Consider the following 20,647-nt stretch of genomic DNA (forward strand, 5'->3'; position numbering starts at 1 on the left):
CTTAAATGAATGCTAGAATCTTCTATCCTTAGTGCTTATGTTAAAAATTGGGAAAATAATTAATGGGAAGAGTGGATATGGGCTTGGAAGTGGTCATTAATAATGTAATGTGTATTGTTGTGTTGTTGTGTAGTGCGTCAGTGCTGGACCGTCTGAACGCACTGCTGGAGCCAGGTGGCTCCCTGACCATTAATGAGAGAGGAGTTATAGACGGCACCACCCCCAGCATCTCTCCACACCCCAACTTCAGGTACAGCTGTGTGCTGTTGTTGGGTTCAGGGCATCATGAACGCCATTTGTCAGAGGGCACAGATTTCATACTTTGTTAACTAACAGCAAGCCTAAGAGTCTTTTTAATGCTTTTTAATATTATTCTCTGTCTCGTTTTATGCATATCCAAATGTGAAGAAATAAGAACTGACTGAACATGTAGATGCCACTACTTCCTTAAAATATATCAAGAGCACTACCTGCACTGTAGAGAAAGGGCACCATGATTCTCAATAGTGCTAATAAGGTTGAATGCAACATTCTTATGTGTTTTAATGTGTCTCACTCAGGTTGTTTCTGGCGATGGATCCCATTCATGGAGAGATCTCCAGAGCGATGAGGAACCGGGGAGTTGAGATCTACATCCCTGGCGAGCATGAGGCACTGTGCTGGGATACCATGGACCTGAAGACCCTCCTGAACACCACAGGGGTCATCGGAGACTGTGTGTGTGACCTGCTCATGTCCATCCACGCCGAGATCAAAGCCACTATCTGGGGTAAGCTCTGAGCTCCGGTGCTGATTCAGATCTCTCCTGTGATCCTTTGGGATCTGGTCTGGTATGGATTGTGACTGTCTTGTGTTGATGTTGAATGGTTTCTTCAGTCTGAAGATGTGTTGATGTTGAATGGTTTCTTCAGTCTGAAGATGTGTTGATGTTGAATGGTTTCTTCAGTCTGAAGATGTGTTGATGTTGAATGGTTTCTTCAGTCTGAAAATGTGTTGATGTTGATGTTGAATGGTTTCTTCAGTCTGAAGATGTGTTGATGTTGATGTTGATGTTGATGTTGATGTTGATGTTGAGCGGTTTGTGTCCCAGACTCACCGGCGTCCTCAGTCTCGTCTCTGTTCCACGGCGCCACCCTGCTGTCCAGCCAGCTGCAGCGAGGAGTGGACCTGCCCAGCGCTCTGCTCCAGGCCTGCGGAGAGGCCTACTCCCTCAGCCAGCGCACCACTGCTAGCCAGAAGGTAGCGCACCACAACACACAACCTCTATAGACATCAGCACTGAGCAAGTTACTGTTGGATAGTATAACCTCAGACAGCAACAGAACAAAACCACTGATGCTTCACTGTACCACATATCTTCTGCATAAGAGGCAAGATGTTGGTGGGCACAAACTCTTTGTGATTTTTCTTTATTCTGTGCATATGAAAACTGAAGAAAGTATGGAATGTCTGATAACTCTCAACAAAAAGTTATTGTGTGCACATCCCACCTTCTGGCAGGTGCAGGATGTAGGAACTTAAAATTGTCTAGGGATTGTTTCAGAAATGAAGTCTCAGTCAGCCAGGAGTCAAGTCAGAAATCTCAGAGAGCTTTATTCACGAATCCGGAGACCTACGTCGTGTTGCTAACAGACGCAGTCTGATGTTACAAACAGGGAAACACTTTTTATACTTCACTGACAGTTCAGACAAGACATGACATCTCCATTAATGGTACGCAAACTTGTTTACGACATAGTTACCCAAAGAGTCAACCATATCTATAAGGCTGTATCCCATAACGACCAAGGGCCATGGAATTCAGTCAAGATTGACCCCAAGACAGTAAATAAGGTCTTAGGGCGCCAGCCGTCGAGAAGAGGCCTACCCAGCCTCCTTCGAGGACACACACACACTCAGTCATGGTACACACATACACAGCATTGACACACACACATACACAGCATTGACACACGCACATACATCCAGACATCATGGCATACGCACACACATTCAGCAAGGCTGCAACCATGCGCTCACCATGAAGGCACATACACACACAGCAGGACTGCACACTCACACACCCAGCATGGCTGCGCAAACACCTTGAACATGGAATTCCACAGTTGTTAACACATAAATCTCTCCTTCACTTTCTGCTTACAGCAGCGTCTCTTTCTTCAGCTTTGCACAGACCATACCAAAAGAGTAAATGGTTGAATTTAGCCTGCACTTAAATGGAAACTCCTTTAAGGCCAAAATTTCTCACTACAAGGACAAAAAAAAACCTACTCAAGTGAAAAAATATATAATGTCCGCAACACTGCTTTTGACTCCCATATATTTAATGTACAAAAGGCACAATAGTTACACGGCCCCTGGTGCCTTTTGTACATTAAATATATGGGAGTCAAAAACAGTGTTGCGGACATTATATTTTTTCACTTGATGTCTGATAACTCTCCAATGGCCAAATGAATGCCTTAGCACAGTAGTCTGGATCTGTCCCCTGGCATAACGTATATAAGGGAGCTAACCCTGCCCTTCCTGGCTGTCCTTCTCCAGCTGGCTCAGGAGGTGATCGAGCGGCAGCTGTCAGTGCTGGACACGGAGGACTGGGGGAACGGGCTGCTGTGTGCTGGAGTCTGGCCAGACAGGGTGCCCACAGCGCTCTTCTCCACAGAGGACTCGTGCTTCTCCAACGTGCTGAGGGACGGACAGGTCCTGTCCTTCTGCCTCAACTCCCTCAGCCTGCAGGGCAAGAGGTGAGAAACACACTCTACTGCAGTCTAGAGCTACCAGTAGCTCCCCACCTGTTTCTAAGTAGCTCTCCAAAAGGTTTGAGGAAGATGCTCATAAATCTGATAACTCAGTCACTGGGGAAACATGTTAAAATTGAAATCAAATTCACAGTCTACAAAGACAGAAGGTACATGAGTTGACAGGATAAAAAAAAAATGCATACAAATCTTATTCAGCGGTTTTGGGTGGAGTTGAGCTATGTCAATACATGGCATGTTACTACTAATATAAAAGCTCTCGGCCATGTCCATTTTGTCAAAGTAGCTCTCTGAGGAAAAAAGGTTGGAGACCTCTGGTCTAGAGCAACAGAATGCAGTAGGGATCGACCGATATGTTTTTTTCAGGGCCGATACCGATATCAATTATTACCAAAACAGGAGGCCGATAACCGATATGTAAAACCGATATGTCATTTGTCAAAAGGGGGGATAAATAGTAAAGGCTATATGATGCAAAAATTTAATTCAAAATCATTTAATTATGCAAACTTTTCTTTCTTCTTTTGATACACAATTGTCTATCAACTTGCATCACTTTGCAAGTGTAAATCATGTGTATCATGTTAATCCAAGAGCTGAGTGATAGTAATTATTTTCATAGAGTAGGCCTGCACAATGGGCTATGTGCTTGTTAAGGGACCTGTCACAAAGAGGATGCTTTGCCATCGTGTGTGTGAGTGCACGAGAGGGAGAGGAAGAGGTGCATGTGTGATGGCAAGTGTTACAGTTGAATAGTTTAACAAAACAGTTTTAAAATAGTTCTTAGGCTATTTAAGCATGCAATTTGTGTCCATGTATAGGCTATAAGCTACACTTTTGAGAGCCTAAAAGGCACGTTAATAGCCAGCTCAGGACGCGATTTTGTTTAGGTCGGATTAAATTACGGTTGGCCCTGGGTGGGTAGTCTTTTCTGACAGTCCGTTTCAAAAAGGAGCAATTAGACTTTTTGACGTTCGCTATCGCATAATTTAGGACTTGTCTGTACTTTGTCCGCCGAGGTGTCCTGTTATTCACAATTATGTAACGAACGAGGCATCAGTAACTTGCATCAATCGGGAATTCGCTAAATGAAGGAAGTGGGTGCTTTACTTATTGATCCGGATCAAAGAGACAATAGCTTACAAAGTGGTGTTTTTGTAACTTCCGTGTAGATGATTGTGATTCGCTGCAACTTCAGCAAAGTAGGCTACCTTCCTTTCCTTCGAAAAATAGCTCTGTAGGCTACAGCTGAAGCCCAGTCTGCCTCAGTGAGAATCCTAAACTTTGTCTGTGTTCAGTCTTCGATCCTGATTGGCTGCATTCGTGCTAACTAACAAATCAGACAGTGTAGTGGGCGGGACAATGCTTTTGACCACAGAGTAGCAAATTCAGGGAGTGAGAGACTCTTTACAGACAAAGTAGCGCGTTTCATTCTTTATCCATTTCAATATCGGCTTATCGGTGGAAAAAATGACCGATACCAATTATTATAAAAATGCTAAATATCGGCCCTAATAATCGGCCAGGCCGATAATTGGTCGACCCCTAGAATGCAGCTTTTTTTTCACTGTTTCTTTATATTTGTGTGTGGGTTGCTAGATTAAGAGAAAAAAGTTTTGTTCCTTTAAGTCGATATAAGTATGTGGTGATATTCATGGATGTCAGAGGGTGGTTTTGCTGCATCTCTACCATTTTGTGAGAGTTCTGTAAAGTCAGTTGCTCAATGGTTTTAACTATGGATGTGGAGCTCAACCATACTTTGTTCAGGTGGTATGACTTAAATGACCATATGTGTGGCCCTTGTTTAGGAGTCGACCACTCAGCCTGCCTGACCTCCAGAGAGCAATGCAGATTGGAGTGCTGCATGAGGGTCAAGTCTTCACAGGCAGTGTTGCCGACGTGGGTGCTGTGGACGCCATACATCTGTTGTCCACGGCAGTTCGGATCCTGACGGAGAGAGCCTCCCACAGCGACTGGATCCTCCGAACCACCTGGCTCTCACACCTCACCAAGAGCTTCAAACATGCACCAGGTAAGCTTTTCAGTCTAGCAGTGTTCTGCACACTTCTCACACTTGAAGAGTCTTTGTATTATATGTATAGCATCTTGATTTTGTTTTGTTGATACATTTGGAATTCAACACTTCACAAGGTCTTCTTCACGTCACTGAGATGCAGCACTTCCCAGGGCTTGGTTTAGTGTGTTAATAAACTGGTGTTTGGTTAGGAACCCCGGCTGCTGCATCTAAGCCAGCGTTGGTGGGCATTCATATGGATTCTCTCTGCTCAGATGCGGCGTTGCTGCAGTTGGAGGCGGGGAACCGAGCCCTGAAAGCTGTGTTCAGCAGTAAGCTTGCCGTCAAGGGCAAGAGCCTCACAGAGCTGCTGCAGCCACACAGCACAGGTATGGACGCCCACACACACTCCCACACACCACACAGGCGTCATCTGGAGGTCTAATGAGGAGCATGTTTGACCTGTGATCTGTGTCTCCCCCGCAGATGACCACAGGATCATGGTGGATATGCGTTGGAACAAACAGTACCTGGACATCCTGGCCAACACATGTAATTTTGAGGATGAGGAAAGATACATGGAGTTCATGGATGCTCTGAATGCTGTAGCAAACAGGTATGGACCATGTGGCTCTGCTCTGCTCTGCTGTGGTGGACCCACACTGTTAACATGGAAAAGCAGATCTTGAGTATTTGGTCTGTGTGACCACAGGATAATCCTACTGATGGACAGAGAGGAGAGGGCCGCCATCGGAGCCATGGCAGGAAACTCATCTCCACACAACAGTGCTCTGAGACTGGCCACAGCCTACTCCAAAGGTATGTTTATGTCCACACAACAGTGCTCTGAGACTGGCCACAGCCTACTCCAAAGGTATGTTTATGTCCACACAACAGTGCTCTGAGACTGGCCACAGCCTACTCCAAAGGTATGTTTCTGTCTCCTCTAGGGACCATTGAGTCCAGTTGTTTTTTAGTGAGTGATTATTAGTTATGTGTTAGGCCACCAATGCTGCTGTGGCTGGGGCACCTGCACCAATGTTAATGATGGTAATGTGATCATCTACTGCAGGCACCATGGACATCAGCCACCTGCCCCACCCCGTGCTGGTCCACCTGCGCTCCTTCTTTGACCTGTGGGACTCCTTTGTGCTGCAAGCCCTCCAGACCGGCCAGCCATACATCTCTGATCACCTCATGTTTGAGGTTTGTGTTTCAAGCTGCTTAGAATAGCACACACTCGCTCACACACACATACACACACACATACACACACACATACACACACACATGCACGCACACAAACACACACACACACACACACACACACATATATCATGTGTATCACATACATGAATCAGCTGGAGTTATTTAGGCTTTCAGAGCAAAAGCAAACTGCATAGACCACATCATTCTCTATTGCAAGAGCGTTGTCCACTCCTCCGCTTTGTCCAGACATACGTCTCAGCTCAGGCCCTGCCCATGAGGCAGGTCTTCAGTACGCTCTCTCTGCTTGTCCACAGATCCTGCAGCTGCTGCAGTGGAGGGATCGCTTCTGGCACGTGTGTAACTCGCTGGCGGCGGACACGCGTGGAGTGTGTGTGCTGTCTCTGCACTGGCAGTGGGTCCACAAACACCTCATCGTCCGGCTTCCCCAGCTCCTCATGGGAGACGGAAACTATGAGTGAGGGGACCAATGATTTAGTTTCTTTCCAGCATTGTGAATCAGACTAATGATCATATAATTGCTCTGACCACAAGACGCTGTGTTCTCTGAGGTTTTGTTAATGTTTAATGGTGCTCTTTTCAAACATTCTTTTAAAAGTGTATATTTTGTGTGTGTGTGAACCAGTGGTCAGCAGGAGATGCAGGCAATCTCCACAGCCATCCAGAACACCCTGTCGAGCTCCGCCTCTGTGGCTTCAGCCATGAAAGGCATTCAGAAGACCTTAGGAAAACCACTGCCATTCAAGGTACCGGACACTACAAGCCACACCTCCGTGCTACTGACTCTTTGGGAACAGGCATTAGAAACATGAGTTTTCTTTTTCCCTCCTTGTGTCCAGCTGGACGCTGTAGCCGAGTGTGCCTCTCGCCTGCGGGTCCTCACCAAGGCCTTAAACGTGGAGGATCTGCGGCTGGACAGCACCTCGTCACTATGGAGACAGGAAATGGCTCGTCTTCAGGGGGCTGTGTTGGGGCTGGACTCCAAGGAGAGTTTACTGGAAGCGTTAGGCCTGGTCCTAAAGGCAAACCACCAGTTGGAACCCCAGCAATCAGGTACGATCCACAGTGACCAGTATGCAGACTTTATGAGGCCAAACCTTGCCCTTAGTGATCGCCTCTCTTATTTACTCTCTTGAGACCTTGAGACTTTTGTTTCATAATTGATAGATGCTCCTGTAGCAGAATTAAAGCTGTGACCACTCACTGTAGGATGGTAGCTTTTCAGGAGCAGTGTTGGGGGGCCATATCCTACCCAAAGATCAGCTGACTCCAGATCAGGCTTTACCTTAATAAAGTGTAGATCCAGGGTTAGATCCTTTTGAGGGTCAAGTGTGTGTTGTCAGTGCTGTCATTGGTGCTGGTAAGAACACTGTTGTTGCGGCTGGTGATGATTGAGCCTACTGTAACTAAAACTTGTATTGTGTTGTAGGTGTGCTGGAGAGGCTGGTGTCCTGTGTGGAACAGCAGCAGAGTCACTTGGCCTCCTGTGGTGTGCTGGACTGTAGCTCCGAGGCGCGTCACGAAGAGGACAGCGCTGCCCCACCCTGCCGAGAGGTCCTCCAGCAGCTGGCGCGCCGGGCGCAGCTCTGGCCAGTTCTGGAGCAGTTGGCCATGCTCAACCAGCTGAGGGTCACTGCAGACCTGCTGCAGCTCTCAATCTCACCTGGGTACACAAACACAGTCTTCACTTCCACCATGCCTCCTGTAGAGCAGTAGCCTGGTATTAAATGAATAGCTGCTGAATGTTTTGAGTCAGAAAATGAAGAGCAAGGTCAAAATAAGTCCTGGGCTTGATGGAGAAACGTTATACGTTATAACGAGTAGTTCACAGTAGCAGAAGAGGCCAAACGTGTTCTTGAAAGCCTGTGCTGCTTTGCAGGGATGGCGAGACGGTGAATGCTGTACGCAGTGGCGTGTCCCAGCACCTCCGCTTCTGTCTCCAGTCCACTCCAATCAACATCCGGCAGCTCCATCCACTGTGGTTCCTGCTGAGCAGTGAACGGGTAAGTCCTCCACAGTAGGCCTCTGTGGCTTGGCTCTGTAGATGAAGGAAGACTAGTTTGATATTTTACTCCCATATATTTATTTATTTTTCACCTTGCTTCTTGCTTTTGTTTTTCACAACTGTAACGAGAACGACTCATGGCTTGAAATCTGTTTATTTTTTGTAATTCCTCTCCTAGCCTGTGGAGGCGCTGCAGTTTGTGTGGTGTGAGTTGCTGTCTGAGGTCCTGGTGGCCTTCTGGAGTAGCAGTGTAACCACTAACCCGGAGCGCTGGCTAAAGTGGAACCCCCTGAGCCCTGATGAGCAGAAGACCACCCGCTCACTACTGAGTCCATCTGATTCGGTAAGAGTGTGTGTGCATGTACATGCTTATTAGGAGACTCGACAGGCTCTTTCTTGATGTCTTTGTGGATTTCCTCAAGTTTATTTTTGAATTTGATGGCTTCATTTTGTAAAATTGTATGCTGTATAGCTGAATTTAAAACTGTTTAAACGCCATTACCCACAGGGCCCAGGAATGCTGAGTCGAGCAGTTTGGTCCAAATGCATGCTGGGTATCTTGAGCAGCAACGAATCAGGTTGCCGGTGGGACCCCACAGGGACATCCTTCCTGTCGTCATCTCGAGTCACACTGGGAGAATGGAGGGAGAGGACGTGTCAGCTGCAGGACCTTCGGGCCGTCTTATGGGACAGCATGGCTCTCCCAGCCCTGGCTGAATTCAGGTGCTCACTAAACACAGCAGGCAGAAATCAATATTACCCATATAGAATCCCCATCACAGAACCAAAGCATGTAGTTGCAAATTATCAGGATTGAGAGGAATTGACCCATCTAGCAAAAAAATAATAATTTACAGTATATATCAGATACAGCATATCATTGCATTATGTAAACAAACATTTGAAGACATAGTGTACTGTTTAGTTTCTACCTTCATCTCCCCCATGACGCACATCTTTTCATTCTCTGACTCTCTCTCTGTGTGCTTCTCTTCCTCATATGTTCTCTGTCTCCTTCTCTACTTCAGGAGAACGGACTGCAGGCTGCAGGGGCTGGTGCTGCGCAGGCAGCTGCACTCTCTGTCTGACCTGCTGCCTCCAGGCCTGCAGGAGAGCTACGCTGAGAGCTGCGAGAACCTCACGGAGGGGTCAGAGCCGGTCACCGCTGCCCAGGAGGTGCAGACGGCCCTGAGAGAGGGCCTCCCCGAAAACCTGCTCCCCGAGGGCTTCCTGGACACACTCATCACCTGCATGCAGCAGCTGGTGCAGAACCAGGTCCACAGCTCGGTCCAGCTGGCGTGGTCCGGCGTGTTCTGGGTGAACATGGGTCTTCTGCAGATCCAGTTGTGGACGCCTCAGACCATTTTTGACCCTGCTGTGAAACGGGCTTACAAGCTCAGCTATGCCAAAGAGGAGGTGAGCCAGCTCATACAGATACAGCCAGCATTCCTAATAGTCTCCTGCTGAAATAGCAACTCAAGCATAAACTGCACTTACAGCAAAATCAGACTGGATATTTAGTCTACAGTGAGTTTGTGCATTCCAAATGAACAAGACTAAATACCAGCTCCTCTTTCCCCAGTTGGCGCTGCTACAGGAGGAGTGGAGAGGACGCAGCTTGTCCTCACAGCTCCTGACAGGAGTGGGGATTGAAGAAAGTAGCACCACAGATGGCTTCCAGCACCCCCGTATCAGGTAAACACCTCCATCTCACTGCCCTGGTACAGTAGTTAACCTCACCTCAGCCAGTGGCAAACGGAGTAGAGCACAGAGATGACATGAAGATGTCATTTAAAGGAGCACAGTTTAGAATATCATGGCTGGCTGTCTCTACAATGAGATTAAGCACCATGGTTGCCTCTGTGTTGTGTGTAGGTGAGTTGGTGCAATTTGGTGCTGCTTCTTGCTCAGTGTTGCTCTGCCCTGTGTGTTGTCTGTGTGTTGTCCGTGTGTAGGTACCTGTGGATCCGCATGCAGCAGGTGAACGAGCAGATCTCTGAGCTGTCCAGGAAGCAGGCCTGCCGGCCCAGCGAGCCGCAGTACGGCCGCCTCTACCAGGAGCTCCAGCACTACCTCTGCAGCATCGGCCAGCCGGCCGCCGTCCGGGACCTGCTGTCCCACCTGCTGAAGGCCCTGCAAGGCCCGGGGCCCAAGTCCCGCATGGGCATCCAGAGCCTGCTGAAGGAGGAGGCTGTGTGGCAGGCCTCGCAGCAGCGCTTTGCCCAGAGGCTGGCCGAGGAGTACCCGCTCTACCCGGACGTGGTGGGGCCACTGCGGGCGGCTATCCTGCAGATCCAGCATGGCATGAGGCTGGTGGCGTCGCAGGTGTCCAGCTCGCTCACCTCTCTGCCAGGGCTGCCCAAGCTGGTGTCCTGTCTGCTGGCCTTCCCCTCGCTGGGCAGCGCCCTGCCGTCCTACCTGGCCTGCGCCGACTTCCTGTGCTCCAGGGCCAGCATGGACGTGCTGCGAGGCCTGGGCAAGCTGCTGCCGCAGGGGGAAGTGGCGGCACGCTGGGTCCCCGACCCCTCCACCCTGCTGCTCAACGCACTGCTCTATGTCCAGTGTCACGCCCTGTCCACCGGCCAGCTGGGGCCCGAGGCGCGCAAGCTCTTCAGGCATATCTGTCAGGTATGGTTACTTACGTGCGTGTCCAGTGTGTCGGTCACTTGCTCCTGTGTGGTTCCGGTGTGTGTGTGTGTGTGTGTGCTCAGTGCTGCTGTGCTCCCTGGGCAGGCCCTGGTGAACGAGTGGGACGAGCAGGAGAGGCGAGCGCGGGAGAAGGAGCAGATGGAGGCCAGCCTGTACCGCAGCCGGAGCAAGCTGCACGGGAGCAACCTCACGGAGGACGAGCAGGAGGAAAGGGAGTTCAGGCGGGCCTTCCCAACCTTCCAGAAGGTACCATGTCATGTAGTAAATCGCAAGGCCCTATTCACACACGCAGAACCTTTTGAGTGACATTTACAACAGCAGCGTATTGCATTTACTGTATAGTGCTTTTTTTTATTATTTTGCCATAATGTCTTGTGCCTTTGTAGGACTTTGCTGACCTCGTGTGTGAGCCCAGTCTGGAGGCGCCAGTGGAGGAGGTGGAGGAGGAGCAGGAGGCGGACGGCCAGCCTGGCGAGAGTGGGAGTGGCCTCCTGTCAGCCGCCTGCCTGCAGACCGTGGTGCAGGTCCACCAGAGGCTGTGTCTGACCCATGCCCACTCACTGTGGTACCAAAGCAGCACCAAGGTCGCTGACCCATGCAAGGATTACATCAGCGCTCTGGTCTCCTCCTATCAAATCGCAGCTCCTGTGATCTCACGCTTCTACCATCTTATAGGTAGGTCAGACTATGCTGTCTGTGTGGTGCTGTTCAGCTGACTGCAGATTCAGGCAGTTGTGTGGACTCTTTGGCATAGTTTCAGCAGTGTGCAGTGTGGTGAATTGCTCTTTCTGTCATCTCTACCAGATGCGGAGATGGACCCACAGCTCCTGGGCACCAAGCTGCTGCTGTGCTGCCTTCTCCAGAACACGGTGCGGGGCGCCGGACCCTCCAGTAGCCTGAGCCTGCAGGTGGACGGGCCCTACGACTTCTACCAGCAGCCCAACATGAGCCAGGCTCGCCTGTGCCTGCCCGTGCTGGAGCAGCTAGCCCAGGCTGTCCGACACCGGCTGGAGGAGTGGCCTGAGCATCCCGCCCTCATGCAGGTATGTCCATCATCATCATCATCGTCATGGGCAACAGGAGATGCATCCGAATAAGCAGCAGAGTAGTGATGTCAACTAGAAGCCGAAACATCTCCATCATTGACTCACTATTGCACACTATTGAATGGTCAGAGTGTTGTTTGCAGTGATTGCCTTGGTGTGACCTTATGTGTCTTCTCTTGGTCCCGACAGCTCACGTTGGTGATGGAGCGCATCCAGAGCTTCAGCTTGTCCAGCCCACTGGCCAAGTTCCTCAACGGCCTGGAGATATTACTCACCAAAGCCCAGGTGAGAACGTGTGCAGTGTGTGCGTGTGTCCGGTGCCAATGTCAAGTGCTTTGAGTGGACTTGTGCGTCTGGAGTATGTGTTCTCTCTGTCTGCTTGGTTTCAACCCTCTCAACCCCCCAGGACTGGGAAAGCAACGCCAGTCGCTCTGTGACCTTGAAGAGGGAGTTGGAGTCCGTCACGCAGCTCATCATTCAGTGGCGCAAGCTTGAGCTGAGGTAAGACCTCCTAGTTCACAACTCTCTTCCCACATCATATACTGGCTTTTGAAATGTTGGAAATGAGAAAGGATTGATGTTGACTTCCTCTTTTGATGATTTTGCTGTAGCTGTTGGTCCAGCAGCCTTGACAATGCCATGAAGCGGCATGCTGAGAAGTCTGTCAAGCACTGGTTCTCCATCCACCAGATGCTGGAGAGATTCCTTCTGGAGCACAGAATGGAGACCCACACTGGTAGGAGCTTCCTGTTCACTGTGTTGCCCTCATCCTGCTCTTGGGTCGTAGTATGCAGACAAATAAATGTGAACTGAAGTTTGAATTGCCTTTTGAATCGTGTGTGTGTGTATGTGTGTGTCCATCTGTAGTGGGTGATGCTGGAGGAGTCGAGCTGTCTCTGGCATCCGTGGCGTCCACCCTGCAGGCCTTCGTAGAGGGTTCCAGTCTGGGCGAGTTCCACACGCGTCTGGCCATGCTGCTCAGCTTCCACTGCCACCTTCTGCTGGCCCCTCCGCAGGACGGACAAGGTCAGTGGGACCAGCACGTCTGTCCTCAATCACGCGGGTGCTGCTGCTAGCTCTCACGCGGGTGCTGCTAGCTCTCACGCGTGTGCTGCTAGCTCTCACGCGTGTGCTGCTAGCTCTCACGCGTGTGCTGCTAGCTCTCACGCGTGTGCTGCTAGCTCTCACGCGTGTGCTGCTAGCTCTAACGCGTGTGCTGCTAGCTCTCACGCGTGTGCTGCTAGCTCTCACGCGTGTGCTGCTAGCCTTGTGTCGTGTGTTGTATTGTTGAAGCTGTAATGTGTCTGTGGTTGATGTGCTCTTCCAGATGCGTTGTGCAGCCTCCTGTGGAATCTGTACAAGTACTACTCTCAGTTCTCAGAGAGCGTGCAGGCCAAACTCACACAGCTGCGCAAGCCCATTGAGAAAGAGCTCAAGGCAAGTCATGCATCTGTGCGACCCACCCAATATTAGTTATCTATCTAGTTTAGATACAGTTTATTCAAATTTGCTTATTCTGTTTTCTCACTACTTCAGGATTTTGTCAAGATCTCCAAGTGGAACGATGTGAGTTTCTGGTCAATTAAGCAGTCTGTGGAAAAGACTCATCGGTGAGCTCCATTCATCAGTAGATCATGAAAGTGGAAAATCAAAACTTATTTGTTTTAATTGCTCATTCTAACGTTTTTTTATTGCCATTTTCAGGATCCTCTTCAAGTTTGTGAAGAAGTTTGAGGCTGCCCTCGGTCAGCCCTGTGCCCCCTCACTGGTGGAGCAGGGCAGCAGTGCCAGCGCTGATAGTGTCGATGCCAACCCTGAGGAGACGCCCTTGCTGCGGGTGCACCAGGCTCTCAAAAGTGCCCTCCCTGGGAAGGGCCGAAACCTGCAGGTTGGTTCAGCTGGAGTTAAAGACCAGAAAAAAGACCAAAGACCCGTCTGTTGGACAGAGTGAACGTAAACGTCTGACATCTGCTGTTCAGTAGTTTGTAAACGGCTATCAATACAACCAGAAACAGTAAAAGCTAGATTGCTGATAGTTTCTAAACACTGGTGTGTGTGTGTGTGTGTGTGTGTGTGTGTGTGTGTGTGTGTGTGTGTGTGTGTGTGTGTGTGTGTGTGTGTGTGTGTGTGTGTGTGTGTGTGTGTGTGTGTGTGTGTGTGTGTGTGTGTGTGTGTGTGTGTGTGTGTGTGTGTGTGTGTGTGTGTGTGTGTAACAGAGTGATGTCCCAGAGGAGAGTGCCTCAGGGCCGGAGCCCACCTCTCTGCAGGGCCGTCTGCCCCTCCTCATCAGGAGGATGAGGAAGATGTGCGTGCAGCTGGTGAAGAAGAGCGCCATGCCTGACCTGTCCGAGGACCTGGACCAGTTCACGGGTAAGAGCGCAGCTGATGGGATAAATCCACTCCACCCACCCCAGTGATTTCAGAATATCCAGACACATACACAAGACCTGGCATTAGTAGCATTAGTAAATCCATAACATACAAAATCTCTGGGTTGATTGTTGCAGCTGAGATCATCTCCAACGTGCGGGACCTGCAGAGCCTGACTGTGGATGTGTCGGCCGAGAAGGACCGGCAGAAGTCCGAGGTCAAGCACATCCTGCAACAGAAGCAGCGAGGACTCTCTGACCTCTTCAAGATGCTGGCTCAGATCGGTGAGTCCACCCCACTGGTCAGATGGGGGACGGATAACACTTGAGTGAGGAAAGTTTTTGACTTTAACGTGTCTCTCTACAGGTCTGTCGTTCCGGAAGGGTCTGACGTGGAACCGCACAGCTGATCCAGAGGAGATGTTGTGTCTCCAGCCGCTAGAACTGTCCACTGCTCTGTCCACAGTGAAGAGCGATGTCCAGACAGAGAAGACGTGAGTCACACTACAACCTAACAGTTATTTCTTCAATCTCACCACGTTTGTTGTGTGATTAGAGTTCATTTTATTGTGCTATACCTGTACAAGACACTTGAGATGTTCAACATACTTCCCTCTCCATGCATGGCACTAATTCATCTCTTTCAGGTTATTTTCTGAGATGACAAATGCTTGGGAAGGATGTCAGAAGTACTTCTATCGCTCTTGGGCTAGGAGAACAGCCTTACACACTGCTCTTCAGAGTGCTGCCAAGGTGAGGGACTGAGATGCTCCAGAGACAGATTACATCAGAAACCAGACATAGTGACCGCACCTCCACTCATTTCTTGCCTGTGGTCAGTTACAGCTGTTGTGTAACATCAGGAGAAATGGACTTCCTGAGTGAGGGCAGGGAAGTGAATAAGAGTGTTTTAGATTAGACATCTTTCATAGTATCATCCATTAAACCATCTAGCTTTAGGCTAAGGGGCTCTTTCAAAGCTCATCTCTACTCAGGGTTTTGTTCTTTACAAGGAAGCTGTTTTAGTGTTCCGTTCCGTCCCTTTGTTTTATTTGAAATGGATTTGTTGCATATTTGGGTTATATCAGAAACCGAGTGCAAATGTCTGACTGACTGACTGAAACCTGAATGGCTTTGCAGGAGCTGGGTTTGGGGAACATTGAGCGATGTAGGGGTTTCTCATCCCACCTGTTCAAGCTGCTGCTCAGACAGAGGAGACGCTTGGCCAAACTCACTGAAAACTGGGTCCATCTCAGGTAGGAATCAAACACTTTCAGAGTAGACCCAAACTCCTCATTCATCAGCTTAACCATTCCAGCAGATATTGGCTGATTTTGTGGTTGTATTCAACGCTCCCATGTTGTTGCCAATGCTACAGGCGTCTCATTGATGGCGTCCAAGAGCTCCAGTCCCAGCTGGCGGACAGCAGCCCGCTGGACGACGCCGTCCTGCCCCCGCAGCAGCCCCTGCACCTGTGGTTGCTGCGCGCCCAGACGCTGGCCTCGCAGTGCTGCCTGACCCTCCAGCAGCTGGGCCTGGTGCTCCAGTGCTGCCCCGAGGGGCCGCCCAGGCCCGGACAGCAGCAGAGCGAGGGCCTGGGGGAGCCCGAAGAGCCCACGCTCCGGCAGGCCTCTCCCCTGGACGCCAATCGCCAGCCCCCTGGGTGCCTGATGAGGAGGGGCGAGGAGGCCTGGAGCCAGCTGATGCAGAAGGTGGAGCACATGCAGGTGGAGAGCCGGGCTGTGAAGGAGCAGCTGGACGGCATCACGCAGCAGAACTCCGAGTGGGCTCTGCACACCTGGTCAGTGGGCACACAGTCTTCAGGAACCATACTAGCACTTCATGATTGTCATAATCAGCTTTTTTTTGTCAGAGAATGTTCTAGTTTTAGTAATAGTTTTTAAAGTGTTTTTTTTACACTCATTAAAGTTTCGCTTGTAACCTGTGGCTGGTTGTTGCAGGGGCCACTTCACGCTCTGCTGCTCGGTGCTGGATCGGTTGGGGGCTGTGGTGGCGCAGATGCCCAGGGTGGAGCAGCTTTTCACCCCCGTGGAGGCATTTGGCCACCACGCCCAGCCGGCGCTGATCAAGGGTCTGCACTGTGTGAGGGAGGAGGTGGAGTCCAGCCTGACGGAGTTCACCACCTGGAAAACGCAGCTTCTCTCTCTGGGCCACTCCCAGGCCGGTACGTCGTAGGCCTCGTCACTGGCATAGTCGTTAATGACCAGTGTGCCAAAACCCAATGATTCTTAAAAAGCTTTTAAGCTCTAACAAGTTTATGAGTCAGTAGATTATTCGTGCGCCACGTCACTGCCACTGCCAAGTGCATCTTGTGGCTGGCATGAGATCACGATCAGTCCTCATCTGGCCTCTGTGTTTCCCACAGATTTCCCCCAGATGTTCTCCTCGGAGTTCTCTGAGCAGCTGGAGCAGGCCATCAACACGGTGCTGTGCGCCGTCCAGAACCTGGTGAAGAGGAGGGAAGCACAGCAGCAGGATGACCAGCAGTCTGAGAGCAAACAAGGTGCCTGGACCCTCTGGACCCTCTGCTCACAGTCAGAAGCAAAGAACCAGAATGGGCCACATAGAGTTAACTAACCTGGACTCAAAGAGCTTCCCTGCCAGGGTTTATAGACAAACTCTAACTGAGTTATTTTTAGTAGGAGACAATAATATGAATGTAACATTTGTGTGAAGTGGAAACGTATAGTAGTTTGTGTGAAGTGGAAACTGACCTGGTCTGACCTGGAACTGTTGTATTGTGGCTCTGTGCTGAGGAGTTGTTTTGATGTGTGCTGGTCTCAGGGAGTGATGAGGAGTTGGCTGAGGACCTGCTTAAGCCAGGGCACCTGAACCGACTGCTGGATGAGGATCTGGGTGCAGAGGTGTTGTGCCTGGCGCTGCCAGAGGTCAGTGCGGTGGTGGAACAGCTGCTGGAGACTATTCGGGTTTACAGAGACTCCTGTCCACCTCAGAAACTACAGGTACACAATTCAGGCGATTTTTCTGTATAATCCTTATTTAACACCCATACCAGTCAATCATCAGTAACCCAAAACAATCTGTGTGTGTGTGTGCGTGCGTCCACAGGAGCTGAGTGAAGCCTGCAGGTTGCTGGTACGCCTGGAGCCCATGCTGGGCGTGTACTCTGAGCTGGTGCGCTTCTACCTGGCGGTGTGTCTGGGGACCCACAGAAGCACAGGGAAGCTCCTCTCCGTGCTGGCCAGCATCTTCACTGAGCTCGCTCAAAAGGTACAGCGCCAAATCCAGCCGTGTTTATGCGGTATGGCATGGAAATACCTGTAACTGCCAGCCAACTGTGTGTGTGTGTGTGTGTGTGTGTGTGTGTGTAGGTGTCTGTGTGTGTGTCTGTAGGTGTGTGTGTATGTGTCTGTAGGTGTAGGTGTGTGTCTGTAGGTGTGTGTGTGTGTGTCTGTATGTGTATGTGTGTAGCCTAATGCTGTGTTTTGACCATGGTTGTGCTTGTGCTGCTGCAGGGCTTCTGTCTGCCTCAGGAGCTGATGGACGGTGGGGACGGCGAGGGCGCTACGGAGTTCCACGACTACGAGGGAGGCGGTATTGGCGAGGGCCAGGGCGTGAAGGACGTCAGCGACAAGATCGAGAACGAGGAGCAGGTGGAGGACACCTTCCAGCAAGGTCAGGAGAAGAAGGAGGAGGAGGAGCAGAAAGGAAACATCAAGGAGGAGGACAACGCCATCGAGATGTCCGAGGACTTTGATGGAAAGATGCATGACGGCGAGGACAGGGAACCAGGTAAGAAGAAGCGTGTTTGCAGGGTAACCGGTCAAGAATCAGTGGTGGGTTTCCTGTTCTTGACCAATTTGGGGTATTTCTCTTTTGTGTACAGGGGAAGATGAAGAGGAGTCGGACAATGAGGAAGAGGAGGAGTTGGATAAGAAGATGGGCGACCTGGGTGAGGGTAAAACAGACACTCTGGATGAGAGGATGTGGGGGGAGGATGATGATGACGATGATGATGATGACGACCAAGAGGGCAGCGACCGAGAGGAAGAGTCAGGTCCAGGAATGGATCAGGTATGTTTTCAGCTGGAACTATAGCATGTTGTCCAGTCAAGGCTTTTGAATCTTTGTTCATTTGACAAGGGCACTTAAACTCTGTTTGTGAATTCATCTACAGGGGGAGTCAGAGCTGGTTGCAAAGGATGACAACCAGGGTGCAAGTGATGGCAATAAAGACAAGAAGCAGGACCCAGAACAGGTCCCAGATGAGGAGGAAGGGAAGGAGAAGATCCATGAGCAAATGGATGAGGTTAGCTCATTTGCTTAAGTCATTTCCCTTCCATCCAATCCAAATGAATTTGTTGGTCCTTGTGAGATATTAAATTACTAATGGTGTGTCTTCTTTTTCCGTTTGTGTTCAGCGGGAATTTGATGAAAATGAAGTGGACCCATATCATGGCAAGCAGAATAAAAATGCAGACCCAGAGGCCATGGAGCTGCCTGAGGAGCTGAAGCTGGACGAAGAAGATCAAGGTGGAGAGGACGACAGTGGAGAGGGAGACGGTAAGCGACGCCTCACCACCACAGTGTGTGAGCTCTTCTAATCCATCTCAACATCTGAAGCAGTATGTACTGAAATCCATGATCTTGTGTCCCATCAGAGGAGAATCCCTTTGATATTGAGGACAAGCCCATGGACCTGGAGGAAAAGGAGGGGGCGGAGAAAGAGGGAGATGAGGAGGGTGGGGAGGAGGGGGAGCAGGTGGCAGAGGAGCAGCAGGAGGGCCAAGGGGAGGAAGAGGGTGCTGACGAGAGCTCCGCTGATGGGGAGGAGAAGATTAAGGAGGAGGAGAACGACCCCATGCCCGATGAGAACGCTGAGGACGAAGGGCCTGAGGAGGAGAAAGACCAAGGTCCAGAAGCAAGAAAGGAGAAGGAGCAGGCTATTCCATCTGGCCCCAATCCTAAGGTTGGCTCCATCTTTCCTCAGTGTAAAAGAAGTTTTCATCTCAGACGGTTTTGATTTGATTTCAGAAGAGCTATGTACATAATTGCACATCAAACATCACAGCCATACATATTAAGATGGGGAGGTAAGTAGGAGGTGGGTTAGTAAACAAATTGACATGTATTTGTTTATGTGAAGGAGGAAGAGGAGGAGGATGGTGCTGAAGAGGATGAGAATAAACCAGAGGAGAGCAAGAGGAGAGAACATGACACTGATGGCCAGACCGGAGACGAGAACGTCCAGAGCGAGACCGCTGTGGAGCTGGCAGGAGCCGCATCTGAGAGAGACCAAGCCAAAGAGGTGTGTATATGAGTGTCTTAGCCTCTGTGTGTGTGTGTGTGTGTGTGTGTGTGTGTGTGTGTGTGTGTGTGTGTGTGTGTGTGTGTGTGTGTGTGTGTGTGTGTGTGTGTGTGTGTGTGTGTGAGAGAGACCCGTGTGTGGGTAGATCTAGCCTCACATCTGTGTTTGTCACAGGAGCATGGGAGTGGGGCAGCAGATGCCAGTCAGTCTGAGGGACACGACTCCAAGCTGATGGCTCAAGTCTCTGCTCTCAAACAAAGCCAGAAAAAGACACAGGTGAGCCTTCCAGTCAGCTGCGAATTAAGGTCCATGTCAATTCATGTCCATTAGACTCTATATTTACCGCCTCTTGCTGCATACACAGTGCTTTGTAAATTGAGGTCAAGTTTGCTTAAGTTGGTCCTGTTTAAAGTAGTTTTATGAAAGAATTCACATCCATCCACATCGAAGCACATTTCCTCACTCTGTAACATTTCCTCATGATTTGTCAGAGTTTTAAACGGAAGCCTGGGCAAGCAGACAATGAGCGCTCAATGGGGGATTATAACGAACGCATCAACAAACGTCTGCGGACCGTGGACAACCGAGACGAGCGCATGCAGGACGGCAGCAATCCCAACAACCAGCAGGAATCTGATCTCTATGAGCACATCAAGCAGGGAGAACAGGACTACGACGCACAGACCTACGGTAAGAGCCAGAAGATGAGAACTTCCTCTCCTCTCACACCTCCCCCAGTAATCAGACCAAGGCATGCCCATCAGCTGCTGTGCAGACCGTAGACTACCCTGGGATGTCCTTTTCTTCAACTAGGGATGTTTGATTTTCAGTTTTGTTCTGTGCTTTGGTTAGAAAATGATGTCTTGAGTGATGGGGCTGCACAGTTATCGCATTCGCAATATGAACCAACACAGTTACCTAATCACAAAACCTACTTATAATCGTGCAGTTACTTTTGTCACATTTCTGACTTATATTCATGTCATCCTCCTTGACTGTGCCACTTCTGGTTGGTGGGTGTGCATAGTGCGTAAGGGGCACAGAAATTCTGATTGGTCAGTTGGGGGTGCTGTGCTTCTTGTGCACTGGGCGTGCTCACCAAAAAGGTGTGGCACAAATGAAAGAGACATTTGGAATATTGAACTGGATCAATTCATTGACATTAAAAAATCATATTGCAATGGCAATATCTGTCAGAAAAATAGCAATTCAATATTTTCCCCAAATCGAGCAGCCCTATTGAGTGAGTTCCTTTTGTCCTAACAGGATATAGATGAGTTTGATTGAA

General features: G+C 49.9%; 1 protein-coding gene across 1 annotated transcript in view; it reads left to right on the forward strand.

The window, feature by feature from the left end:
* The window catches only part of mdn1 (midasin AAA ATPase 1), a 43,479-nt gene that overhangs the window by 17,671 nt on the left and 5,161 nt on the right, over positions 1–20,647 (forward strand). Inside the window, exons 44-90 of the mRNA XM_076273052.1 lie at positions 134–250; positions 561–769; positions 1,091–1,239; positions 2,545–2,744; positions 4,568–4,791; positions 5,049–5,162; positions 5,260–5,389; positions 5,486–5,592; positions 5,846–5,979; positions 6,297–6,457; positions 6,626–6,746; positions 6,840–7,053; positions 7,430–7,667; positions 7,880–8,003; positions 8,184–8,348; positions 8,514–8,728; positions 9,034–9,421; positions 9,588–9,700; positions 9,961–10,633; positions 10,739–10,900; positions 11,041–11,329; positions 11,459–11,697; positions 11,890–11,985; positions 12,107–12,201; positions 12,312–12,436; positions 12,568–12,726; positions 13,028–13,137; positions 13,237–13,310; positions 13,405–13,588; positions 13,917–14,070; positions 14,208–14,354; positions 14,437–14,563; positions 14,717–14,822; positions 15,210–15,325; positions 15,448–15,870; positions 16,031–16,254; positions 16,456–16,593; positions 16,875–17,053; positions 17,160–17,321; positions 17,567–17,843; positions 17,938–18,125; positions 18,229–18,360; positions 18,473–18,614; positions 18,713–19,020; positions 19,198–19,359; positions 19,534–19,635; positions 19,851–20,049. Coding sequence (XP_076129167.1) covers positions 134–250; positions 561–769; positions 1,091–1,239; positions 2,545–2,744; positions 4,568–4,791; positions 5,049–5,162; positions 5,260–5,389; positions 5,486–5,592; positions 5,846–5,979; positions 6,297–6,457; positions 6,626–6,746; positions 6,840–7,053; positions 7,430–7,667; positions 7,880–8,003; positions 8,184–8,348; positions 8,514–8,728; positions 9,034–9,421; positions 9,588–9,700; positions 9,961–10,633; positions 10,739–10,900; positions 11,041–11,329; positions 11,459–11,697; positions 11,890–11,985; positions 12,107–12,201; positions 12,312–12,436; positions 12,568–12,726; positions 13,028–13,137; positions 13,237–13,310; positions 13,405–13,588; positions 13,917–14,070; positions 14,208–14,354; positions 14,437–14,563; positions 14,717–14,822; positions 15,210–15,325; positions 15,448–15,870; positions 16,031–16,254; positions 16,456–16,593; positions 16,875–17,053; positions 17,160–17,321; positions 17,567–17,843; positions 17,938–18,125; positions 18,229–18,360; positions 18,473–18,614; positions 18,713–19,020; positions 19,198–19,359; positions 19,534–19,635; positions 19,851–20,049 — 8,615 coding nt within the window. The remainder of the gene's footprint in view (positions 1–133; positions 251–560; positions 770–1,090; positions 1,240–2,544; positions 2,745–4,567; positions 4,792–5,048; positions 5,163–5,259; positions 5,390–5,485; positions 5,593–5,845; positions 5,980–6,296; positions 6,458–6,625; positions 6,747–6,839; positions 7,054–7,429; positions 7,668–7,879; positions 8,004–8,183; positions 8,349–8,513; positions 8,729–9,033; positions 9,422–9,587; positions 9,701–9,960; positions 10,634–10,738; positions 10,901–11,040; positions 11,330–11,458; positions 11,698–11,889; positions 11,986–12,106; positions 12,202–12,311; positions 12,437–12,567; positions 12,727–13,027; positions 13,138–13,236; positions 13,311–13,404; positions 13,589–13,916; positions 14,071–14,207; positions 14,355–14,436; positions 14,564–14,716; positions 14,823–15,209; positions 15,326–15,447; positions 15,871–16,030; positions 16,255–16,455; positions 16,594–16,874; positions 17,054–17,159; positions 17,322–17,566; positions 17,844–17,937; positions 18,126–18,228; positions 18,361–18,472; positions 18,615–18,712; positions 19,021–19,197; positions 19,360–19,533; positions 19,636–19,850; positions 20,050–20,647) is intronic.

This window comes from Alosa pseudoharengus, unplaced genomic scaffold (genome assembly GCF_046254945.1).
Source record: "Alosa pseudoharengus isolate Yale_2024_CS ecotype anadromous, Long Island Sound unplaced genomic scaffold, YU_APseudo_1.1 YU_APseudo_1.1_scf_7, whole genome shotgun sequence".
NCBI classification, from domain to species: domain Eukaryota; kingdom Metazoa; phylum Chordata; class Actinopteri; order Clupeiformes; family Clupeidae; genus Alosa; species Alosa pseudoharengus.